At 30.1% G+C, this 27,893-nt stretch overlaps 2 protein-coding genes and 2 long non-coding RNA genes across 4 annotated transcripts; all 4 read right to left on the minus strand.

The window, feature by feature from the left end:
- Positions 1–22,913: 22,913 nt before the first annotated feature.
- Apamin (apamin protein) lies at positions 22,914–23,497 on the minus strand. The gene is made up of 3 exons (XM_086907758.1): positions 23,363–23,497; positions 23,169–23,207; positions 22,914–23,055 (listed from the first exon to the last, which is right to left on the minus strand). The coding sequence occupies exons 1-3, from the start codon at positions 23,438–23,440 to the stop codon at positions 23,032–23,034; spliced, it is 141 nt and encodes a 46-aa protein (XP_086763884.1). The 5' UTR covers positions 23,441–23,497; the 3' UTR covers positions 22,914–23,031.
- On the minus strand, positions 22,960–24,384 carry Mcdp (mast cell-degranulating peptide). The gene is made up of 5 exons (XM_086907757.1): positions 24,141–24,384; positions 23,991–24,041; positions 23,867–23,920; positions 23,169–23,207; positions 22,960–23,055 (listed from the first exon to the last, which is right to left on the minus strand). The coding sequence occupies exons 1-3, from the start codon at positions 24,216–24,218 to the stop codon at positions 23,897–23,899; spliced, it is 153 nt and encodes a 50-aa protein (XP_086763883.1). The 5' UTR covers positions 24,219–24,384; the 3' UTR covers positions 22,960–23,055; positions 23,169–23,207; positions 23,867–23,896.
- A 56-nt stretch (positions 24,385–24,440) lies between these two features.
- Positions 24,441–25,076, minus strand: LOC147657747 (uncharacterized). Its single transcript, XR_015291956.1, has 3 exons — positions 24,904–25,076; positions 24,760–24,807; positions 24,441–24,680 (listed from the first exon to the last, which is right to left on the minus strand). It is a non-coding gene; the product is annotated as an uncharacterized LOC147657747 (long non-coding RNA).
- A 139-nt stretch (positions 25,077–25,215) lies between these two features.
- LOC105736760 (uncharacterized) lies at positions 25,216–25,834 on the minus strand. The gene is made up of 3 exons (XR_004225793.2): positions 25,689–25,834; positions 25,537–25,584; positions 25,216–25,455 (listed from the first exon to the last, which is right to left on the minus strand). It is a non-coding gene; the product is annotated as an uncharacterized LOC105736760 (long non-coding RNA).
- Positions 25,835–27,893: the final 2,059 nt, after the last annotated feature.

Below are 27,893 nucleotides of genomic sequence, written 5' to 3' on the forward strand. Positions count from 1 at the left end.
AAAAAATTTATATAAACTTATGAACTATGGTCATCATGCCCATCGCCTTTCTCTCACTCAAGTAGCACTTGGGCACGTGAATGAGATCCTGACAATGAACATGGAAGGGGTTAAATCTGAAAATCCTGAGCTAAAAAGATATATATTAACATAATTATTTTATATCTAACGGACTAATCAATTTTAATTTTTTATATTCTTATTTGATATTACATTTTAATGATTCTATATTTTACTTTTTATCAATGCAACAAATTGTAATAAATTTTTAATATACTTTGTAAAAGAAATTGCAAATCAAAGAATATATCTATTATTAAAGGAATGAGATAAAGCAATAAATTAATTAATTGAAATTTAAATATTAATAAAGATACCCTCAGACGATTCCTCCATCAAAGCATATTTTCTAAAACTCGAAAAAATATTCAAAATTTATAGCTTTGATTTCAAAATCTACCTGTCGCGAAATGTCTTCTTGCATATAAAATTTCATATTCTTTTTGAACGAAATAAATTGAATTTTAATATTGTTATATTTCAAATTATATTAAAATTTATAATATGAAAATTGATCAATAAAATCGATAAAAATATTACCATAAAATGGAACAAACACGAAACACATCATCGATAATATGTATTATCCTTATATAATAATTGTAATTTGTGAATTTTGTGTGGATATTTACCTTGTCCATTACGGAATATCTAATTGAAGTCATTTCAATAATTTGTTATTTGTATGAATGTTTGGCTTTTACCAATCTGATTCTACAAATAACTCTAGCGAATATATTGTCAACTAAAGATACTCAACTTAATTACAAATATTATAGCTTTCGCATATTTTAATTACTAATATTACATGAGCAATATTAATATATAATTAATGATCAATATGATATTACTAATGATATTCAAAATCGCGTTATGCAAGAAAACCTAGCCTAAACTAATAAATAAAAACAAATAAAAAATGTTATTACTCACGGGTATAATAAATATACCCGCGGTCACTGTGCTCGTGCAAAATTCTACGTATACAACTAGTCACTCGTGTCGATTCGGACCTTTCATCCTACGACATGATTGAGTAACCAGAGGAACTAAAATGCATGCGACTCACCATTAGATGCGAAGAATCTGCATTGTCATCGATGTTATACATGAGAAGTCATCTCGAAGTCGTCATCAAGTAGAAGCTGTAACAAAACCATAATTTAAAATATAATATATATAATGATTATTTGCAAAAATTAAAATAAATAAAAATGATATATTATATTGATGAAAAATATAAAAAAGATAATTACCTCTTCGCGTGATGGATGATCGCCTTGTTTTCTTGATGCACTGACTCTAATATATACCGGAAACGAATATAAAAAAAAAAAAAAAATAATAAAAAAAGACACACCCGTTTAATTAAATTTCAATCGGTCAACACTGACTCTATTTTCGCGAATGAATATAATAATTAAATTTAATTAGAGCTTTTATGCCCTAAAAAATATTAAAAGTACTATTACGTAACAAACACTGACTCTATCGACCGCATTGCGCTCGGTCACAAATATTTTTGGAGATTGAGGCCTAGAAAAAGTCAGAATCTTTAATAAAAACGAAAATATCGTATGTAATTTTTTTTAAAAATATAACATTAATATAAATTTAAAAGTTTTAAGATAATAAATTATAGAATTCCATTCAATTTTAAATTTTAACTAAATAAAAATAAAGATTAAGATTCTAATAAATTTCAATTATATCAAAATGAAAAAAAAATAAATTGAAACAAAAATACAAGGATAATTACCTCTTCGCGTGATGGATGATCGCCTTGTTCTTCTCTTGAAACACTGATTCTAATATATACCGAAAACGAATATTAAAAAAAAATAATAAAATAAAAGATTACTAGCGCGTCCGTTTAAATTTCAATCGGCGAACAAACACTGACTCTATTTTCGCGAATGAATATAATAATTAAATTTAATTAAAGCTTTTGTGCTCTAAAAAAATATGAAAAATACTATTACGTAACGAACACTGACTCTATCGATCGCATTGCGCGCGATCACAAATATTTTTGGAGACTGAAGCCTAGAAAAAGTCAGAATCTTTAATAAAAACGAAAATATCGTATGTAATTTTTTTTAAAAATATAATATTAATATAAATTTAAAAGTTTTAAGATAATAAATTATAGAATTTTATTCAATTTTAAATTTTAACTAAATAAAAATAAAGATTAAGATTCTAATAAATTTCAATTATATCAAAATGAAAAAAAAAAATAAATTGAAACAAAGATACAAGGATAATTACCTCTTCGTGTGATGGATGATCGCCTTGTTCTTCTCTTGAAACACTGATTCTAATATATACCGAAAACGAATATTAAAAAAATAATAAAATATAAGATTACTAGCACGTCCGTTTAAATTTCAACCGGCGAACAAACACTGACTCTATTTTCGCGAATGAATATAATAATTAAATTTAATTAAAGCTTTTGTGCTCTAAAAAATATGAAAAATACTATTACGTAACAAACACTGACTCTATCGACCGCATTGCGCGCGATCACAAAAATATTCTGAAAAAAAAACTATTATTAAGAAGGATAGAATAGAAAAAGAAATAAAATATTTTTTCTTTTTCTATTGAGCACTTGTACTGAAAAATACTGCTATATTTTTAAAATTATTTGTTTAATTATTAACAAAAAATTTCTCGATAAATAATACAAATGAAAAAATATTATGTTTGTAATCAGAGAATAAAATATAATTTCAAAGATTAAAATATATAATATTTTTTATAAATAGTTCGAGAATATCACGATGAATCGAAATTCCTTAGTCAAATATGCCTCAGGCAAGTATGACAATACAACATAGACGCCATGTTTATCTTTGCGTCGAAACGTGTCTGAACCTGTCTGTTCCTGCATCCCCCTCCCACCAATAATAAAGTTGCGACGTAGATTTCGAAATAAAATACGATGTTACGAAATAAAACTCGCGATCGAAATGTAACGATATCTAATGATTTTATTGTCGAATATGAAATAATTTATTTAATATATTTGAAAATATAAAATAATATGAAGAAATAATTTAATAAATTCGAAATAAGAAGATAATTCGACTTTTTCCTACTTTCATCGTAATATTCTCGATTGTGAAAATTATTTAATTACGTATGAATTATTTATTACATATTGTATATCAAATTTTTTTTACCAATAATCCAATGAAAAGAAAAGATAAATTTACATACGTCTGTTGTGTTGTAATAAATCAAATATTACTGCGTTTCGATGTACGAATAATTAACGGTTGGCGTCGGTGTCATGGCGTCTCTTGTTCGTTCTTTGTTCGTTCAATCACCTTCTTCGATTAGTCAATGATCTGCACAAAAGAAAATCAAAAAAATTAAAATAAATAATCGAAATTCGAACAAATTATATCGAAATTAAGTAATATTCTAACTCGAAATTCGATTTTAAAAGTTAATAAGACAAATTATTAGTAACAATAGCAATGACGCCGCAGGCGATAAAAAAAGGAGTATATAAAACTACTTAATTAAGTTAATTAAAGTGATTAATAAGTAACAAAATCAGTTAATTTGTTTAATATTAATTAAATAAATATAATATTAATCAATTAATATATTAATAGTAAAAAATAATGATAAAAATACATACTGCGCAATAAGAAATCTGGATCGGCGTAACACGTCCTTCCACCACAATTTTCGACACTACAGTGACGCCTCGCGCCACAGGTTAAGTAAGACGATTTCTAATTGGCTGAGCAAAACATTTCCCCTTCCACTCAAAGTTTCGCACGAGGACAAAATTTATATACAAATCATACAAGTATTCTCGGTCGACGAAATACTACGTGTTCCATATAAGATTCTATTATTATATAAATTTTATTCAGAATTATTATTCAGGTAATTAATTTACGATTTTATACATTATAAAAATTTTTGAAATTTTTAATTATATAAAGATTATATTTTCATTTATATAAATTATATACGTTATATATAATTTATAATATATATATTTCTATATATATTTCTATAATATAGGTTATATTTGATTTTTTATTAATTTTTGTCATTTATTACAATTAATTATATATTTCTTACATAATAGATCTAAAATTTTCCTCTTAATTATATAAAGTAACACAAATAAATTAATAATTAAGTATAATTTATATTTTAACAAAAGATTAGAAAGTGAAAGTAAAAATAATATTATGCATTAATTATTCAATTACAATTATATTATAAATTATATTGTGCATATAATAATATATAATAATATTACATATTATATATTAATAATATATATTATATAATAATATATAATAATTTTTGAATAATTGTGTTACATATAATAATTCTTTAATATCTTTCAAATTAAGTTTACAAAAATTATTATAGAATATTAACATAGAGAAATATTTATATAAAATAGAAAGAAATATATAAATTTATATCATGTAATAAAGAAATTATATCTAAATTATAAAGTATCTAAATTATAAATCCAAATTTAATATAATTAAATTATTATATAATTAATATAATAAAAAATAAATGTAACGTTTGCATGCACTAAACTTATTATATGATATTATAATAAATTGTTCATAAATGAATATTATATAAATTTTTTACAAAATAGAAATCTAATAATTATACGTTATAGATTTTTGTAATAAAAAATATTTAGAAGATTATTCATAATGAAATTTTTGTAAGTGATCAAAAATTTATTAAATTTAATAATGTAATTTTAAAATAGTTCAAAAAACTATTTAATTTCTTTATGATAATCTATTAAATGAATAATTCATTCCATATGCAAAACTATGCTGGTGGATCATTAAAAATTCTCTTTATGCAATAGAAGATATACATGAATTAATATTCATATTACATACAGATATAATATTCATATTACATATTTATCTTTCTCTTTTTTATACAACATTAAATTTTTTCAACTTTAAAAATTAAATTAAATGTAATTTCTCAGTCTCAGAACTTTTACAACATAAAAAAATATAACAAAACTTCTGCTTTTTTTTTTTTTTTGAATAATCCATATGTTAAGACACAAAGGAATAAATTTAACTTGTACCTCATACAATATAGTTTTATTTTAAGATACAATTTATAAATTTTATTTTTATGATTTATATATATTTGTATCACACATTGTTACACAATAAACACGAAAATTCCAGAAACAATAGAAAATACTTCATAAATAGTACATCTGAATTGCGTGTGGAATTCAATTTAACATATAATTTATTTATGGTCATTTAATATTTAAATTCATAAATATTATGGATTAATATTACACGACCAGAAAGAGCAAGTGAGATTTTCTGAATGCGCGTTTAATTGCTCTATATCATTTTATTTGTTAATGAATCTCATTAATAAATTTTAACGTGTATATCTATATTTCATACAGTCGCAATTTTTTCTCTTCAAAACGAGGATATCGCGGAGTCAGACTATTAACGTCATACAACGCGACACATCAAGCAAAAGCAGAGCTCGTGTACAAATAGAAATTTTAATTAGCCCTGCGAAAGAGGATGCAAGAAAATGAGATTTTGTTGCTTCGTAAACGTTATCACGCTAATTAGAAAAACGCGGAACTATAGTTGCCACTATTAACGGAGGATTTTCTCGCTTACGATGCGTCTAGAGAGCATGAAACGAGAGAAGATCCTCGACAAAACGTACCACTTTTCTTTCATATTTCATATCATCACACCGTCGAATTAATTTTTCATTTTTATAAATTCACGATTTTTATTTATCATTAAAGTTCCAAGAAGAACACGATTACGAAAATATCATTGAACATCAATCTATTCTTTTTTCAAATATCCATTATTTTTTGACTTTGTAAAATTATTATGCGTATGTAAATTACGTGTTGTATCAAAAAATTTAAAACCACCATATCTTTTCACGACGATTTTCATCAAATTATTATCGAATAATTAAATTATCCAATTTTACTGAATCTTACGAAATAATCGCCCCGTTATGATCGAAGCAATAACAAAAACGAAATTTCGTTCGCAAAGATAGAAAGCCTCGAAAGGATATCTGTTTCGAAAAAAATTGTTCAAAGAATATTCGCGACTAAAAAGTCAAGTCATCCATGAACGATCGAAGCAAGCGATAGCCGCGCAATATAGAATTTCGATTTTAAAAACGCGGAAAACTTCAAAATTGCCACGACATCAATCTTAGGATTAAAGAGTTCGGGGCATCTATCTAGAGATGTAAAACGATGACACGAGTGTGTCGCCCCGTCCTCATTCCTGTCCTCAAAGAGCTGTTTTCACGACCCAGTTCGATTTAACGAGCTCCTTCAAGCAAGAGAAAAGTCAGTCGGGGATCGTGTTAGACTGGATGAATGTTGAAAACCAGATTTTTTCCAACGATTTTTCCATTCGGTACAATTTCCTCGTTAAGAGAAGACCGGCAACGCTTACGCGAGCTTAATTGTAACACACGGAGAGAGAAGGAGGTTCTTCGTCGATCTCAGATCCTCTCCTCTGCTCGTTATATTAAGCAAGCTTCGAACAATCGGATTTCTTCGAGAGTATTACGGGCGAAACTTTTAATTAAATGTAATAGTGTGACGCAATTACCGTGCCCGTAGCTTGTCACGTTTAACGCTCAGTATAATCGAGCGTATGTATTTTCAGAGCGCGGGGCATGCGGGCATAAGCAACTATATTCTCTTTCCCTCTCGCGAGCAACGTGCACGGGAATGTAACTAAACAAACGGTACACCCTGGGATCACCCTAAGTGTTTGTGCAAGTAGTTGCATAGTATTATAACGCAGTTGGTATGCCGCGTTGTGTGTCAAACCATGTCAAAATTAGAGTACACCCACGTAACCAAGTGTATCGGTATTGTTATTGTTGTTAATTAATAAACCACCGCTTCACGCTTTTCCCCCGGGTCTCCCGCCCAACTTGATTCCACTCTTAATAAAACGTAAGTTAGTAAGAATTTCGTGGGAATGTTGTAACCCACCCTTTACCCTATCCCACCACCTTTTGCGCGTGTATTTTGATATTACGTGGTATCGCATAGTAGGTTGTGTAAATATTGAACGTGTCTATGAGTTGGTATGTAGTACAAGAGTACTAAATGTACTACTATGCTAAATTATATTTAGTTCCGTAGTTGAAAATGAATAAATACAATACGAATGATTCGGTATACATTCGAGGGTCCAAATCAATTGTAATACAACAGGTGTTTACAATTACAATTTTCACATTTAATCATCGATAAAATTTGATGGTAATTGAATTATATCGTATTGATATTCCACTGTTTGACGTAATTACAATAAAAACAGTGTCGAATATTTTTAAAAAAAAAAAAAAGAAAGAAAAAAAAAGAAAATCAATATTACAATGGAAAGGTTGTACAGAAGAGAAAGAATAATTAGTTCAAAACGCATCAAAAAACAGAAAATGAACAGAAAGTAAAACTTTTCTGAATAATCCTGTCTCGGATAACATTTGGACAGTGGACATTTTTCAGTTTTCCAGTGGAAACTTCTTGACACGGATAAAACGGCTGGTATGCAAGCGAACCGCATAGTAGTTAAAAAATGTTATCAACCGCGTTGTTACGAGTGGCGCGGATCGGCGAGTTGAGTTACTCGTGCTGAAAAAATGATCTGTAAACGCAGATCCGCTTAGCGGAGGTGGACTCGGTTTTCCTGAAGTTTACGCGAACTCGCGCGCAACGGATAGGATTCATCGAAGCCACGATAATCCCTTTTCTCTCTCGTGTTCCCTTCCTCTTTCTATCTCGTGATGTAATGGAAACATCGGTAGCTTCGATACATATGTATTCGTTAAACGTCCGATACCAGACCGATCGATGACACGAACAATGAGCAAAGTTGCCGCTACTCTGCATGGAACTAGGCATTATCTCCGTTGTAACAACAGAGTCATTCAAAATGTTTCCTGATACTTGACAATAGGGATGATCGCTTAACTGTAATTACTTCATTGTCGAACTGCTCGCGATCAGGCATATGAATCATCAACGATCCCTAAATGAATTAAACGTGGAAAGATTAATTCGAAAATGTATTTGTTGTCAGTCGATCGATCGTTACTTCAACAACTTAAAAATTCAATCTCTATACCTATAAACTGGATGGAACTTTTACTTATTGCTAGAAAAAAATGTATAGTAATTGAAATGCATACGATAATTTTAATAAGGAAGATTAATTTTTAGAGTCAAATCACTTCAATCCCGATAAAAGCATGGTCAAGAAAAGAGCATCGATCTACGTACGTAATCGTAGCCATAAAATTAAATCAAATTGAAATAGATTAACGCATGCAAACATGATACATTCGTTTATGAATTATTTCTTGATAGAGAAATTTCATTTCGCGTTAAACGACATCCTGAACGAGCGAATAGATAACACTCGTAAATTCTATTCGAACGATTCGTTTCGTAAATTCGAAATTGACTCGGAACGCATCACGATTGAAATTTTATACCGCTAATATTACTTCCTACCTCGGACCTATTACGATCCCTCGGACACACGATTATTAACTACGAATGACCCGTGCCAATCTCCCCATCAATCCTCTTGCCTGCAATTTATTAACACTACTTTTACTACAAGAAGAAGATGGAGAGGAAGTAATGAGTGGCAAGTAAGATTTCCAGCTCATTGTATCGAAGATGTATGGTAATCGTGGCGGAAGGGATAATCATTAACGACTCTTTCGAAAGCGATCAATCACCGTAACACGAAATCACTCGTGAGCCTGCGATGCATCCATTATATACGGCTGTTAAGCATGTATTTCCGGCCGCCACGTGGCCGGGCTCGATTTCACCGCTTTTGCCCCGGCCACCACCTTTAATTATCGTTGCACGCGAAGGTCTTAGGGAAAGGTCGGCCTCTGGCAATTCGCGATAAACTGGACCGACTGTCACTCACCTGTCCGCCTGGCACCCTTTCTAGCTTCAAAGAAACTAGCTGAGTTAACGAGTTTACCGATACACCTTGGCCAAGATAAATGTTTTATGCTATCCCTCTTTGATAATCGTTTGCCCGTTACGCTCCCTTAATTCTGAGAAACGTTTCGTTCAACTGATCGCCGATGATGAAGATAAGAGCTAAGGCTATTATCGAAGTTTAATTATTAAGAAAATTATTACGTTCGCCAGTGTGCTTAACGAGCGTATATGACAACGTGTATGCAACGTGTAAGTTTTGATCGTAATGTAGAAAATAAGCGCTTATAGACTTGCACGTTGAACCCTTTTAACATTTATTGTTATTTGATATATTAGAAAAGCTTAGTTTACGGTTTATTATTTTAATACATAATAATAAGTTTTAATGTTGGGTGTTCTATCTAAAAACAGTTATCGATAATTTTCTAGCAGGTATCTGGAACGAGTCAATTCGTTCACATGCCGATAACGCGATAACGTTATTAAAGACACAATGTATGGGATAACGGCGAATCAATGGATGTTATTATTAATTATAATTTCACGTGTACCAAAGTCCAGGCTATTAATTAGGTCAATGTAATATACTGGTCAGCAAAGTATTAATTAGTTTCTAGGAACTTTAACACCTATAATAATTTGAAGGGAGTGAGGTTGAATTTCTGCGGTATAAGTGTTGGAAAATTTTCCCGTAAAACTTTACAATGACTAAACTTGGTTGAGTTCATCGACCACGAACGTTTTAATTTTCTTCAACTCTTCGAGTTTCCCTCGTATCGTCCTGAACTTCTCGTTACTATTTTTCATTCAGATAATCTGGTTATCCGGGGAATATCTATCTATCTATCTAAGCTATCCGGAGAAATGCTTGAAAATTGAACGAATAGTGTAAAGGAAGAAAAGAAAAAAGAATTAAAAAAAAAGTAAAAGATCATGTGTATAACTTTTTGACAAACAAGCGAATCGTGATACGGTATTCGTTCATCAACCGTGTTATTTTATTCTTATTGGTCAAACATCGGGTTTAACTAAAAAACAGTCACGTGCGTTTTATGTGATTATATAGCAGTTTGAAATTAAAAGCAAACGTAGAAGGAAAAAACAATATTTATAAATATATCCTCCAGCTTTATATTAATTCAATCTTCTAGCGTTTGCTATATTTTATCGAAAAATGAAATCGAAGAGCACGTATATTTGTCCATTTTAATCAATACCCTTCTCGTGATTGAATCAGTTTCTATTCAACTTTCATTATACTATATATCTTCATTGTTCTACAATAGATTCGTGTCTTTTCATCGATAAATTGTACAAAGGGTAAATGTTATTCCATGGAATCACATAGACGTTGTTAAAAACGCCTTTGATTAATCAAATCTCAATATTCTGAGGATATCTCTCCCATTATGGATTTATAACGATTTGAAACGTATTATTAACAATACAACCGACCTCGTTCCATTTTGCGTCTGTCTCATAGTTGTATACATAGATATAACTTATGAAAGCGTCCCTATCTACTTCCTGGATACGATGCGGTTTCGTGGAAAAGCAAGCGAATCAGCATATTTAAATTTACCGGTTTCCCACACGGAATAAAATAATTTCAATTATTGTACCGCGTACAAAATGTATGAATAAATTGTTTCGCTTCATAAATTTCCCAGAAAACATAACATTAAACCACACGTAACGTCGCGCATTTTTTTCTTTTTTTTTTTTTTTTTTTTTTTTTTCCCAGTAGAAACGAATAACGATGGTCCGATGAACGAACTGGAATCAAAACAATGCCCGCACAAATGACGACACGTTGGCCATCGCCATATTTCCAACGCACACGCGCCAATTATTAGCGAATCGTCCCCCTCGAAACGCAAAAAACATCGTGGCTACACGCGAACGTTGCTTGAATTTTTTCCCCTCTCGTTACGATTATACAGACACTGGTCCACGGTTTCATTTCCTATATTAGATTTGCCAAGAAAAATGCCTGTCGATAAAGTTTCTCATTTTGGTGAATTGTCGATAGAATTGATTAATTAAACCGCGATATGGGGTGCAGAGATGTTGAGAGAAAAAATAAATTGAAAATAACGAATGAAATTTTATCTAACAAAGCTTTGTTTTCGACGTGAATTGTCTACGTTGAAAAGTTATCAAAGTTATATATATGCCTGCGTTTAATATTCTAATGTAGAAAAAAATCAATAACCAATAAATAAATTAGTAAAACATAAACATAAGGGAGAAAAGGAGAGATATATTCGAAGGCTTATTAAATCGTTGCTCAAGAATTCTTTAAAGCAAATTTTCAAACTAAGAAGTTGCACAATTATTTCAATATTTTAACTTCCAACAAACGTTGCAAATAAAATCTATGTCGTACCGTAAATCGACCGATTTCCTCCTTTCGATCCCTTCGAATCGCTCGTTTGAAAGTACGCGACAAAATCGTAATTTCTCGATCAGCTCGTTGAACATGAAACCCGTTACTTTCGTCGAAAGCGATGTATCGGACGATTCGATCGACGAGGGCGGAAAGTGGATCCATCGTTAACGCGTAACAATAACCTATCGCGGCTCGATCCGCGAATGGATCGAAAAGAGAGAGAGAGAGAAGGGGATCATGATTCACGCTTGAATTTACATTTTAATTACATTACGTTTGATGGCGGTATTAATTTTATCGAAGCGAGCGACCGCAGGAATTCCGATATCTTCGACGGTAGTGGCGCGTGCAACCCACCACGACAATGCGCCTGTGATGGTGCATCGTAATAGATCAAAGCGAATCTGGCACGAATTAATAGTCCGGCAGGATGATCCGTCGAAGAATTATTGCTATGTGTGTACGAAGGAAACGCGGGCGTCCGTACACATACGGACACAAAAGGGTGGGTATGGGATCAGAGGGGTCGAACGTGACGCGTTGGCCAAGCAGAGACCTGAAAAGAATAAAAATATAATTCGATACGTGACCGGGCGAAAAAAAAATGTATCGCTAGGGGAAACGTATACACGCGTGGATGGTATGTATACACCGTGGCGTGGCGTGGGCAAGCGTAGGCGGTATGTACGAGGTGTTTCGGGATGGATGATGATTTATTTTTGAAAATATACGGTCGTCAAGTGGTGGAATAACCGGATGATAATTTATTCGGTATTTTCGTTTCGGAGATTTGTTGGAGACGAAGTGGTGGAATTTTTGAAACGAAGGTTTTTCATACCTCGTCGGGAATAATTTTAATCAAAATTGACTTAAATTCAATGTACGTCCATTTTAAGAGTTTTAATTCTTTTAAATACGAGGAAACAACTGGTCGAATTTGATGTTGAAAAAAGTATAGTTCGTTAAAATATACAATTTGCTTCTTTATAATAAGACAGTTGATGAATTAAAATTTCAATTCCACTCATCTAGCTCTCGGGCATTAAATCGACGTGCAACTGTTATTATATTCGACGGTACATTTGATCACTTATTTTTTAATGATTTTTAAGATTAATGAAATTGATTATTTCGTATACTCGTTAACAAAATTTATGTACATTTGATATAATATTTAAATTCGATTTTCTCAAAAACGAAGCCTCGGATGAAAAAGTATTATTCTTTTTTTTTTTTTTTGACAGATTTTTACACATCCTGTGCATGTGGCGAGTGTACGCGCGCCGGATATAAAATTTCATCGACACGAGTTATGGTAATTAAACAGTGGCGCGAACAATTCTATAGGGATGGAACTGGTAGAAGTTTGAAAATGTTTCTCGAAATCGGTGCTGGGAACGGAAAATGAAATATTCATTCTACGTAAATATTCGACTTCGCGACCGTGATTTGCTTTTAATTACCGATTCGCTGACGACCGAGAAATTATCGTCCAATCGTGGCTTCGTTCGTGACTCGTCGCGTCCCCGTTTATCATTGCCTTTTACTCCTTTGTTTTCTCTCCCAACCGAGTAGGCAGTGGATCGTGGTGTCGAAAATTGTACGATGAATAATCGATCGATATCGATCGTTTCCCAGGTAATTAGATCTCGAATTCGGATGAACTCGACACTGAGTGAGAACATTGTGAGAGTGAATTACGTATAATTAATTAATTTCAAAGAGTCGTGCGGAACTCGGTAGACGATGACGAGGAGGTAGAAGGACGGTGAAGATTGTCTCATTAAATTTTTTAATTTGCTCAATGAAGTCTACGAGAGGCGACAAGTAGGCAAGAGAAAAGAAACGAAATACGGAGGAAAGAGGGAGACGTATATGGCATAACTTTTTAGGAGAAAGTAAACTCTTGATACAAAGGGTAATAACGATCTTCGACTCTTGACAAGACGGAGCAGAGGGACAATGGCTGATTAAATAAACATAGGGTAGTTACAAACCAGCCCGAAGGTTCACGTAATAATGCTTTCTAACATGTGGCTAACGGGCCGTTGCCGCGAGTTCTATGGAAATTTATTGTAAAATAATCTCATTAAAGCCGCGAGCACAATTTCGTATAAGATCGTAAGAGTTATAAAGCGGACGCTTTGATGATCGAAGGAACGGATACGCATGATTCCATAATCTATTCCGTCCCAAAAAATGCCCCGATTATATTATTAAAATTAAATTTTTATTCTATAAAAGAAAGGATAATGGAATTTCTTTTACAACAGAAAGTTTAAGCAAAAAAAAAAAAAAAATAATAGATATTTTGATGTACGACACTTTCTGAATGCGATAAACATTAATCATGTAAATACGCGTGCAAGATTGACGCGCGAAATTGATGCAGAACAAGAGGCTATCGGAGAATAGAATAGAATCTCCTGGGATGCGCGCTGTTAAATAGAATATTCAACGAGACAAGAAAATTGCGATATTAGCCGTATTGATGTTCGTAACATTATGCAAACGCGCATTCAGAGACCGAGAATCTTCCATTTGCCTCGTGCCACGTTTAACCACACATAATATACACGTACGAAACGAACATCGAACAACTGCTTTATATTAACGATACAATTATTAAATCGATCCGTACGATTCGACGAATTTTATCTTCTCCGAGAAGAAAAGGGAAACGTTTCCTCCATTTCGATATGAATTAAAATTTTCCACGAATGTTTCCAATTTCCTCTATATTTATATATAAAACCAAAAAACTTACGAACTCTTCCTTTGTTCACAGCCTCGTTCACATTACCCGTCCAATGCGTTCGACGAAACGAGTAATTATTTAGACGTCTATCGGGAAGGGCGAGCAAGTTAAAATCTGGACGATGGTTGCAACGATATTTCTCTTGGCATTTCAAGAAGCGATGTTTTACAGCTTCTTCGTCCGAGGCGGCGTGTATAAATTCGGGCGAAATGAGACGCGATTCGACGCTTCGAAGGAAAGATAAGTCGCAGGAAACGAGAGTGACTCGAATGAATGATAGAGGAGGAACGGTGAGGTAGCTGCTAATTAATGGGGGCATCCATCTGACGCCATTTTGCTACTCGCAGACCGCCTTCCTTCCGGTTGCTCGTTGCGTTTCTGGGCCAAGCGTAAACCTTAACGCTGCCCGTGTCTGGCGGAGGCCACCGGCTGCCTGCATCGCCAACCGGAACGATTTGTAATCCAGCAAACCGTACCCAAAGATTGAGAGTGCCCAACCGCTTCTATACAGGCTTGTATAAATTAGATTTGGTCGCATCCCATGCCAGCACAGGCCGCAAATTTCACCCGCGTAGTTGTCCGCCCTAATAAGACTTTCCTGCAATTGATCCAGTCCTCCACATCGATGCTCGTTGCGAGTCTAATCGTTCTTCCAGATTCCAGGTGAATTTTCCTACCTTTATAACGTAAATAATCCTTTTCCAATTGTTGAAATTTTTATGTATCGTTGTTAGAAGAAGCGATAAGAATATGAGATAGAATAGAAATACGTAGCAAGTCTAGGTTTGATAATAATAAGTGGAATCTTCGATAATTGAAACTTATGGGTAGAATGAACGATAATGCGTTGATAAGAAACCGCGGTGCTTTGGAATAACGAAAATCTTTGATATCGTCGCGTTTGATTTCGATCGAAGAGATAGAGCTCGGGTCAGATGTTAAAGTTATTGCTAAATTATCGAGTGACTATTAATCGATATCGATGAAACAATTTTTCTCCATCTAATCTAATATTTAATTTTACACCGCGTTTTATCGGTAATTGATTTCGCTCGTGAAATTTTCAATTACATTCGATATTCGTTGTAATTTCCGCGAAGTGAAAATTTTCAAGAAAGGGGGAAAAGTAGATTTTGACGTTGAAAAATTCGAAATATCGTAATTGCAGCGAAATAAAAGCTGAACGATTTTTTTTTTTCACTTCGTTAAACGCGAGTTTCGCACCAGGAAGAAATTATTTAATGTTCTCTGTAATTTAAAATAGCACCATGCCCATTTATAGGTTCATTTATAGAGGCGTATTATTCATGAAACGACGTGTTACACGCTCGTTTTTGGTAATGGATATTTCAATTGGATCAGGAAGGATCGAATGGTGTTGAAATAGGCTGATGCATACGTTGGTAAAACATTCATCAAGATCTTTCGTTAATGGTAATACGTGTAATTTAATCGCGCTGCAATTATATCTCAGTCAGTGTTTTTCACAATTACGTTTTCTGTATTAATTATTTCCAGATAATGAGTTTTATAATTACTAAAGATACGAATGAAATCGTTCGTAACACGCGTTATTCCGAGCTCGAAAATAAAGTGTTGCAGTGTTAATTTTTTTTTTTTTTTTTAATTGAAATTATTTTTTGAAGCAATAAAAATTCATTAGACATGAAACGGGAAAATAGTGCACAATTCGATTTCAACGTATAGATTGAAAAAAAAAAAAAGGAATAAATATATCGATTCGTAAAATTGAGCTTTATTAAGAGGATTATCATACAGCGCACAATAAAACGGATATAACAGAAATCTAATATTTTTAAGCTGGAAAAAAATTCGAAAACTCATTCAGTTGTCTATTACTTTTCATATATCCCGATTCGTTCCGCATAAAATCATATATTTGTTAATCATTTTATTTGTTTATCTGGATGGAATACAGTTTTTTCTTTCTTTTTTTTTTCTTTTTTTTTTCTATCCATTTTTACGCCTCTTAATATACCTTCAATTATGAAAATTTAATTTCATCGGATGAATCCACTAGATAATGACCCTTCATTAACGAGATGAACTCAGCTAAAAGTTTATAACGAAGATTTATCGCAATTTCGCGATCGTCTCGTGATACATGCTCATTTCGTTTCGTACTTAATCTTCATTAAAATCCAAGTTTGATACGATGTTGTTGAACGAGAATTTCATTTTTTAAATCGTCGCGCAATCGAATAATCGGTGAGATCTTCTTCTTTTCTTTTTTTTCAAAAAACTAACTAACTCGAGAAAAAAGAAAAAAGAAAGAAAACGATTAGAAAAACCTTATCTCTGAAGAAAAGAAAAGACAGAAAGGGCGCATCATATAAAGCAATATCGGTTTGTCGACGGATAATCGCGTTACGCGAGCACAACAACATTGTTCGCCGTTTTCGCGCTCGTGTAACGAGCTACGATTAAATTCACGAGGCTCGAGGAGCAGTCGAGGAAAACGGGAGGACAACAGGGAACTAAATGCATAAAAAGTTGTTAATTTGCTCTTAGGCGCCGGCTATTTTACTCGATTATGCCACTTGAGCTTCTATAAAGTTGTCCCCGCGGTATCGAACCCCACACCTCTTCGCCTGTCGGTTGCCTTCGAACCGAGACGCTCGCTTCCACCTCAACGGCGCCTGCTCGCCAACTTTATATTGGCTTAATTGGTTTTAGAAGTGAAACTTTAGAGACCCTTCCTTTTTTCTTCCGAACTTCGTATTGCGCCCCGCCGCAAACGTTAACCATCGATACGTGGACACCGCGTCAATATTTTTTCCTCCACGGAACCAACTATCAAGGTATGGGTGTAAAATTGTTTTTTATATAGAGAAGATAAAAGCATCGGGAAAGGATCATTTTTAATCGATTATTATCCCCCGACAAAGAAGTAACTTCCTCGCGTTGATCTATTCCAAAAATTTTCACTTCACTTGTATCTCGATAACTTTTAAGTGAGTTTAAAGTGAGTTTACAAAATTTTCAATTTCTTCTCGCTTTTTTATAACGCTAAAGCCAAAATTTCATTACGTGATTTCGCGTAAATACGATAGTCTGTTGTAGTGATCTACAACAATATCTGTTAATTACAAATGAAATCGGCAAACTGGTGATTTTATTGTGCACACGTAAATCTATAAATATTAAATTCAGATGAATAAACAAAATTGTCTTTCAGAATCAATGTATGATAGAGTTAATTGTTTTATCAAATTATCTAATTCAATATCGTTTCAATGTTTAATGCTATAAATTGATGTGCTTATGCAATTAAAGAAATATATAATGCAGTTATAACGATACGTATTTCCTTGCAGCAGACACATGACTAAATTAAACTTTATCAAGTTATAATTTAAGTGAGAATGATACACGTGTAATAAATATAAATATATATGTATTCTGCAATCGTATAATAAATGGAGTATAAATCAATATAGTCGTTTGAAATTTATATTAATGACGAAAAAATCAAGGGCATATATATATTATCAAAATCTCTGTATCTCTTCATTTTATTGCATTAATGTTACGAAAATAGCGCCCAAATTTATCGTAAAAAAAAGAACAGTTAATTTTTTCGAACGAATTTGATACATATATCAAATCGTTTCACAGTTGTAAAACCTTCGCTACGCGCTTTACATTACCAAAGAGAAATATAGAACGTGTTCCAGGATATTTATTCGCATATTTATACGGTGTGTAAGTCCGACAATTTTAACGAATATTAATATAATATTACAACGAAAAAAGGAAAGGGGACATGAGATTTAAATAAAATGAAAAACACTCGAACACTGTCCTTTATTAATTGTTGATAATTATCGTTCCGTTTTTTAAACGTTATTTTATTTATCAAGATCTTTTTCATCATTGATCATCATTGGACATTTACCATCCTTTCTATATTGTTCTCAATTTGTGTGTTGAATATTTATTTAAATGTTTAAATAATTTATTTACTGTATCCCGTATCGAAATAATAATCTAATAATGTTTCAATATCTTAAAAATTATATTTTTATGTTTCTTTTAACGTTTTAACTTATTTGTACATATATTATTAATTATGAAGTACTTTTTCGGATTATCTTTTTAAAAAACGAGAAAAAGGAATTTAATTACGATTTTTTTATTCGCAACTATCTTCTCTTTAAATCATCACGTGGAAAGATCAGGGAAAAACTTTCTAATATTTCATCGCTTGAATGCAAGGTAACACGAATTTGCATCGTTACCACTGTCATTCTTTTTCCATATTTTTCTACAGAAGCAAAGTGCAATACAGAAATATAAACGATCTGCATCACATGCTCGCATCACACGTTTTTCATGAATACCTTGGTGGATATTTTCATACGTTATGCTCATAATATTCCGTAAATAATTTCAAAAAAACGACAGATAAATCCTACTAAAAATCACTTGTCTCTAGTTTAACATCGCCGTGACCATATTATACGTACGTTTTAGGATAAAAATATCAACGGAGTAAAACTCTCGAAACTCTTCGAATTAACAAAATGTTAATCGGTCTATCTCAACGAATTCCTCCCTCAATTTTTACTTGCTCCACTTTCTATTAAAAATTCTTTGCTTTCGTCTGGATAGATCGAAAAAAAAAAATATCGTTAATTTCATTAATTTTTAATTCCTATATAAAAGTATTTATTTCGTTTCCACCTACACGCATTTAAACGTAATTTCCTCCACTCCGACGTATTTCTCTCAGTCAAGCCAAACTCGCCGCGATACCTTAATACCTCGGTTCCCTCATAATGGAAAATATAACTTTATCGTACAGAATATTAAATGTCCCCGGCGAAGATAGCGCGAGGTGGTGGGATGGTGGTGATGCAGATCGCGGTTGAAATTACTATTCCAATTGCATCTTTCCACGGGTAACGCCCGTGGCTAGGAGGAACAGGAAGAAGGGTTAAGGCAGCTGGAAAGCTTAATTTGTTGGAGATAGTAAAATCCGTGGGTTTAATACATATTTATAAAGCGCATTAATGTAACCTAAAGAATATTCATGAAAATCTTTTCAAGTCCTCTCTCTCTCTCTCTCTCTCTCTCTTCCCCTCCCCCTCTCTTTTCTTTCCGCGTTTCTACATCCGCCTCCCATTTTCAAGAAAACAGAAGTAATACGCCGGGAACTAAGGGCAGATGTTAGAACGCGTACCGATGCAACTTATAATCTTCTTCATTCCGTGTTGTGATTTTCTTTAGTGGAAAGTCGCCTTTATAGCTTCCCGTTTGAAACGGCGAAAGCTGGCGGGGACGATGAGAAGACAAGGGAACGAAATGTTGTTTGGAGGGATATTTAAGAAAGAAGAAGTGCATGTTGAAACGTTTTAGTTTCTTGACTAGTCTGATTTATTTGCAGGCTCTTGATATTTAAGATTTAATATTCCGTGATATTTATCATAATGTTTTAAAGTAATACCAATAATACGATTAAATTCGTCTATATTTTATTTGGAAACGAAGGATCGACGATTATTTTCCTTTCAACGATGAAACGATGATACTGCAGTCTTTTTATTTTTATTTTATTCAATTATGACAACGATATATCAGAAGTTTTTAAACAGTGTTTAGATAGGAAAGAGCATTTTTCTAAATCTTTGAAAAAAGATCAAACAATATTGCTGCGATATTCTATGAAGAAATAAAAGAAATATTTTATCTTCTTTGGTACAAATATTACATAATATCGTGACATGACAATAAGAGAACTATATGTTACGAGAAACAGAACAAATATTCCTTCGTGTTTCTTTCTGGTTAGCTCTTGGCGTTTTCGATATCCGGATATATTGATAACGTATTCGATGTTGTTATACACGATCATCGTTCGATTTGAGGAGCGTAGGCAAATTTTAATGGTATCTTTATTTTTATCTCAATTATACGGGAGTGATTAACATCGTTTAAAGCAAAATCTTCTCGAATTTCTAAATCTTCGTTCCTTCGATTAAAAATTCATTAACCATTGCAGACATGCTATTAAAAGAAGAGAAAACAAGCTATTACTTACTTAAAGCTAACAACACTATTAAAAGATAACAATGTTGAATTATAAGTGTGCAGAAATTGGTGAATTCAATTGATAATATCATTATGATCTTACGGGGCACATGGCTGCTACTTCCGGAAACCTGCATCGTCTTTTATAAAAGGTGCCACACTTGGATGGATCCTTAAAGGAATCGAATTAAAGTAATTTATATATACGTATAAATTTTACGTACGAGATAAAAAATGTTAAAATAAATTGTAAAAGGAATTGATATATTTTTCTCACCGCTTCAACGAGTGTTATAAAACAAGCGAACATCAGAATGACAGAGAGCAGCACGAGAAACGTTTTAATCATTTGATGCATGTTTATCGAATTCTTGATATTCGGTGTATTGACACGTCTATACTTCCGCTTTTTGTATATATAATAATCGTTCAATGCCATAGAAAATTTAGATAAATGTAAAAATGTTTACGCGTGTTTTGCGCGATTGTGCTAACAACAACTTTTCGTGACTGTTTACAATTTATTATTTTACGTGATAAAGTTCGATGCGACGATATTACGATGTTATTAATTCGATATTTCTTTAGTCGCATTATATAGAAGAATATAAAAGAAACTAAGTGAATATTTCTAACAATGCGAATATATTTTAACATTTTTATTTCTATGATTTTAATGTACATCGTCTAAAAAATGTAAAATGAAATAGCGGTAATATTTCCTGCTTATCAAAACGGCAGTTTCTGCTTATCTTTCAGTTATATTAAAGTAACATAATACTGAGATAACAGTAAACGTAACGAAGCAGAGACCTAATACTATTGTTTCATATATTTTCCCTATTGTTATAACGTCGATATTTCTTAACAACAAAGCTAAAGTTTTTCGTGACAATGCAAATATCAGATAATAAATTTTAAAAATATAATATATAATAAGAATATTAAGAATATTAAAAATAATTATATTTCATTTTAATTAGAATTTTTAATTACATAAGAAGAATTAATAATAATCATAGATTTCATTATTGAATTGTAATATTTATTAGCTTGTTCCTCTTCGATCGTAATCTTAATAAGAAAATATTAATCTATTAATTAAATTTAATAAATTATTAATTTTTACAAACAATTTAACAATATAGATACTTTGTAACGTACGAGGCAGAATACATACTCTGACATATGTAACAATTGTTTATTTATTACCGCTTCTATAAGTACAATAAGATAATCTAATATGAACGTAATAATCAAGAGGAGAAAAATAGAAGTTTAAATTGCTTCGTGTTGCTTTATATTTAATTTTAATACGATATCAATACTTTCTTTTTTATTATTTCTTATTATTATTTTCTTATATGTTAAATTGTATTCTTCGTGTATTATAATTTTTTATGTTGCTTGAATTTTGTATATTTTAAACAACCCAGTTGTTTAAGGTACTGTCACGTTTAAAAGAGATACAGGAATACTGAAATAAAATTTTTCGTGACGAACGTGTTGCGGATACAAAAATTTATGACGCGATAAACTTTTCCCATGTTATTAGATGCAATAAAATATACAACGTATGATATTAGAATATTCGCATTTATTTGCATAATTTGTTTAAATAAAATATAAAATCGTTTCATCACATAAGGTATATTATTAGGTTTCAAAATATTTATATTTTTTACTTTTTTATTTATTATTTTAATCCATTAATAATTTTTGATTCATAAAGCAGATTTAAGAATACGAACAAAATATTTCATAACCATGAAAAATTATATTATACGGTAGTATCAAAAGAAGAATTAAAATATTATTCTTTTTTTGAAAAAATTCAATTGAAGTCCCGATTAACATTGAAGTAAAGTATCACAATAAAATCGTTGAACATTCAAATAAAATCAATTCTCCACAGTATATAAATATTGGATTCGCGATTACATTTTGAAATGAATATTTAGTATTCATTTATAAGATACATATATATATGTATACCAAACAAATCATTAATAATAATTTAGTTTAATGTTTCATTGAAATAACAGTTTGTATTTATGATTAGTTCAATTACGTCCAAATACGATAATATTGAATTTATAAGTAAAATGAAATAGAATTTTTAAGAAAAGTTATCCAAATGTTAAATTAGTTCTGAAAGAATAATGATTTCGAGAAAGTAAAGTGACTTTCCAAGAACTGAAACAAGTGTCACTCGCCCGGAAAATTCCGGAAAATCGAGCAAAAAAAGAAAATGTCAAGAAAGTTAGGAACACCTTTGAAAATAGATATAACTTTTTTGTTATAAATTTTTTATTCTTTCAATTTTTCTTAAATACACGCACGTAAAATTATTAAAAAAGAGAAATAAAAACACAAGTAAACTTGAAGTATGAAAAATTTATTATTACTTTATTTTGTATATTTTGTGCATATTACTTGCATACATTATTTTAAAAGTTTCGTTTCTACTTTATAAAAAATTATATACATATGAAAGTTTGAGAGATATTTCTAACAATCAAAGTGGAACAACGATATATATATATATATATTAATTTATAATTATCATATTTCTAAAATAAAGAAACATTGGGATTATCAGAAACAAATTAGAAGCCTTTCAAATCAAACAATCAATTTATTTTTTATTAATATTTGAACATATAGAGATAAATGTTATATAATATTTTAAATTCATTATAATCATTTTGATGAATCCAATTTACAGAACGCAATTTATCCATGTTGTTGACAACGTCTCTATAAAATTATTAAAAATAGAATTAAAACATAATACGAAATAATGATTAAATATATTAATAATGAATAATAAATAAATAATGATTAATTATATTCAAATAAATTTAACATACTCTGCAATGTACATTTTCTGGCGCCATACAATTGCAAGGCTAAAAAATACAATAAAATTCAATATAATACAATATATTTGCCAAAAATATAAAAATAATCAAATAAAAAACTTATTTATTAGTATATTCTCAAAGAATTATATATAATATTGTAGAATATATAGTCTATATATTCTACCATTACTCTATTTTACCATTACTGGTGTCACAAAGTAGCCTGTTATTAAAATAACAGATAGAAACAAGGAAATGCATCTCAGCATAGAAATCATTTTGTTCTGTATGCAATAGAATTGTTCTACTTAATAAACAATGTTATTCTTTATTCCAAACATTTCAAATCAACATGTGTTTATATACAAGCAGATAAGTTCTTTGCCTGATATTAATTGCAATAAAATAATCTTTTCATGAGGATTATTATTCAACAATAAATTTAAAAAGATTAAAATTTATATAAAAATATGCATAAAATGTTATCTACACTCAGATACAGAAATCATAACGAAATTTATAATACAAAAATTTAAGTCATATAATAACTTACAATAATTCATAAATGTTACAATTCTAAACTGATTGATGCAAATTTCTTGTTCCAATAAGTCAACAAAAAATTGAAATAAATGAAAATAAAGCAGATAAAAATAATGAAACGAAGTTGGTTATGTTAATATGATCGAATAATATTAACTTACATCGCTCGATGAAAATGGAAGAGCAAAAATTTACCCATTCTTCCCACATTTTTTCTATAAAATAAAAAACTATGAAAATAATCATTTAAAAATAGTTCAAATATGTTTAATATATTATACATACTCTACAAATATGAGGCTTTATATTTCTCCTGTTACAATTACACTTGATAGACTAGAAATGATACAATTAAAAGAATTTATTTATTATTGTATTCTCAAGAAATATTATTCATAATATTATAATTATAAATGATGTAAGTATATACTTTACCATCGTTGGTATTACAAAATAGCCTGTTATTAAAATAACAGATAGAAACAAATAAATACATCTCGGCATGGAAATCATTTTGTTCCGTATGCAATAAAATTGTTGTGCTTAATAATCAATGTTATTCCAAGCATTTAACCAACGTGTGTTTATATAGAAGTAGATAAGTTCTTGCGTGACAATAAAATAATTTCTTCGTGAGTAACATTATTCAACAATAAATTTAAAGAGATTAAAATTTATATAAAAGTATGCATAAATTATTATCTACTATACTCGGATATAGAAATCATAACAAAATTTACAATACAGAAATTTATTAAGTCATATTATAATTTACAATAATTCATTGTTACAATTATAAACTAATTGATGCAAACTTTTTGTTTCAATAATTCAACAAAAGATTAAAATATGAAAATAAAGCAAATAAAAATAATGAAACAAAGTTGGTTATATTAATATGATCGAATAATATTAACTTATATCATTCGATGGAGATGGTAGTGCAAAAAGTTATCCTTTCCTTCCACATATTCTCTATAAAATGAAAAAATATAAAAACTATGAAAATAATTGTTTAAAAATAGTTCAAATATTTTTAATACATTATACATACCCAACATTTAGGAGGCAATATAGGCCTTCTACAGTTGCACAAGATAGACTAGATATAAGCAATCAAACGAATTTATTTATTATTGTATTCTTAAGAAATATTATTCATAATATCATACATAAATGATGTAAGTATATACTTTACCATCGTTGGTGTCACAAAGTAGCCTGTTATTAAAATAATAGATAGAAACAAGTAAATACATGGAAATGGCATGGAAATCATTTTGTTCCGTATGCAATAAAATTGTTGTGCTTAATAATCAATGTTATTCCAAGCATTTAACCAACGTGTGTTTATATAGAAGTAGATAAGTTCTTGCGTGACATTAATTGCAATAAAATAATTTCTTCGTGAGTAACATTATTCAACAATAAATTTAAAGAGATTAAAATTTATATAAAAGTATGCATAAATTATTATCTACTATACTCGGATATAGATATCATAACAAAATTTACAATACAGAAATTTATTAAGTCATATTATAATTTACAATAATTCATTGTTACAATTATAAACTAATTGATGCAAACTTCTTGTTTCAATAATTCAACAAAAGATTAAAATATGAAAATAAAGCAAATAAAAATAATGAAACAAAGTTGGTTATATTAATATGATCGAATAATATTAACCTATATCATTCGATGGAGATGGTAGTGCAAAAAGTTATCCTTTCCTTCCACATTTTTTCTACAAAATAAAAAAAAATATAAAAACTATGAAAATAATCGTTTAAAAATAATTCAAATATGTTTAATATATTATACATACCCAACACATATGAGGTATTATAATTCTCTGACACTTACACAAGGCAGACTAGAAATAAATAATCAAACGAATTTATTTATTCTCGAATTATAGTTCTCAAGAAATGTTATTCATAATATTATATATAAATATGATATAAATATATACTTTACCATTGTTGGTGTCACAAAATAGCCTGTTAACAAAATAACTGATAGAAAGAAAGAAACACAACTCAATACAGATATCATATTGTTATGCATACAATAATATTTTAGCTAATAATACAATATTATTAGTTATCAATAGTAGTCGTATTAGCTATCAATATTATTTTTTATTCCAAGCATTTGATCAATACGTTCTTATATATAAGCAGATATATACTTCTTGCATAATATTGTTTGCAATAAAATAATCTATTCGTGATTAACATAATTTTTCTATTTATTGCATTTTTCGGATGATAAAAATTTAAATATGAGAATAAAATTTTTATAAGAACATGCGTGATATAAATTATTATCTGATATAAAAATCATGATGAAATTTACAATACAGAAATTTATTAAATTACATTAAATTGTACCATAATTTATTAAACAGACCTTGATCCATTTTTATTTCTTCGACATAAGGGCTGTAACATACAAGTAAAAATTACAGAATGAAGCTGATTTTCATTAATTAAATAATATTAACTTATCCGACAGGCAAGAATCGTTATTACTTTATATTTACAATTACAACAATTGTATCAGAAATTGTTTTTATATCATATCAAAAATACATGATTTTTCTCTTTCGGCTAGAATAATGAAACATCCTATTAATAAAATAATGGACAATAGAAAGAAAAAAGTTTTAGCATAAAATTCATACTATACTATAGAACACAGGTATAAAATTATATGATCGATAGTAAAGGAAACAAATCGTGCTAGAAATATATTAAATTATTATGCAATAAATATTGTATGATATTGAATATATTCTACGTTTGAAGTTGAAGTTATTTCCACAAATAAAAAATTGTTAATTGTTAAAATTGTTGTTTCGAGTGATAAAAGTAAGTTTAAATTATATTATTTAATAATTTTTAGATAAAAATTCGAGTAATTTTAAAACTTCGATAATAAATCGTGTTCATTTTGACAAATTATCGTTTAATTACCCAAGCTGTTTTCCGTCTATCGAGATAAAAAAAAAACGCTTGAACTTTCGATGAGCTTACGTGTTTTGCAACGTCATGCCGAGTTTAACAAATAACAAATGCCAATACAAACACAACGATTAGTGAAATAAATTTTCATTTCTTTTTTTTTTTTTTTTTTTTTTTTTTCATTTTTTTCTTTTATTCATTTGGGACGTGTTTCTGAACAAAATTATTTAAAGGATGATTAATATCATCGCGTTTAAAATGTGTATCCTATTGTTATCCAAAAGCGACACACATTCGAAACAGTGCACGTAAAAATTATCGGGAACATTTAAAAGTTAATTGTACTTTAATTCATCTTTCGCAGTTACTATTGCCGAATAAAATATGCGCGAATCGAATAACCAATTTCATCAACAGAGTTAAATTTAAATTAATTATTTTATTATTTGACCCCCGTGTTAATTAAAAATTGAAATGTTTACGGGGAAAGTGTTATTGCAAAGTATATTTATAAATGAATTCAAAAGCTTCCAGTCAGCATTCCGATATTTCTGTTTTATTGTTCTTTGTCATTGATAATAATTAATTGCGCAAAATGATCGAGCGTGAGAAGACAAAAGACAACAACATTGTTACAAGCAATATTTTATTTGATTCTATTTTTTCCTGTTAATTGAATATGAAATTATTTATATGGCAAAAAAATATATATTGATTTTGAATCCGTTGAAATTTACAAAAAATGACATAGCTCGAAAATTATTTTAAATGGTTTATAAGAATCAAAATGCTAAATTTAATATTCACTGATTTTACTTATAATAGAATAATAGTAATAATAATAGTAATAATCCCATAACATAAACAGGAACTTCTTCCAATCAAAAAGATAAAATTTTTACTATTATGTGTTTAATATCTCTTAATAACATGAATGCATAAAAGTTTCAAATTTTTTTAGTCATTGATAGAATTTTATCAGTGAAAAGATACAATCAATAACGATTCCTTCCTTCAAAAACTTCAAATTTTTACCTACGCCATTATCGAATAAGCGCGTAATAATTTGTTCACCGAAATCGCGTGTAATCATGGCAATAATATCTTTTATTGTATCCTCTGAGGAGCATGTGTTTACATACTTTCAAATGCTTGTACCTACGTCACAGAGTATATAAACGAAAAGGAGGATTGTTTTCTTCGTTGAAGTATGAAG

Source organism: Apis florea, unplaced genomic scaffold (assembly GCF_048593485.1).
Source record: "Apis florea isolate Af1SG1 unplaced genomic scaffold, ASM4859348v1 contig_2897_pilon, whole genome shotgun sequence".
Lineage (NCBI taxonomy): Eukaryota > Metazoa > Arthropoda > Insecta > Hymenoptera > Apidae > Apis > Apis florea.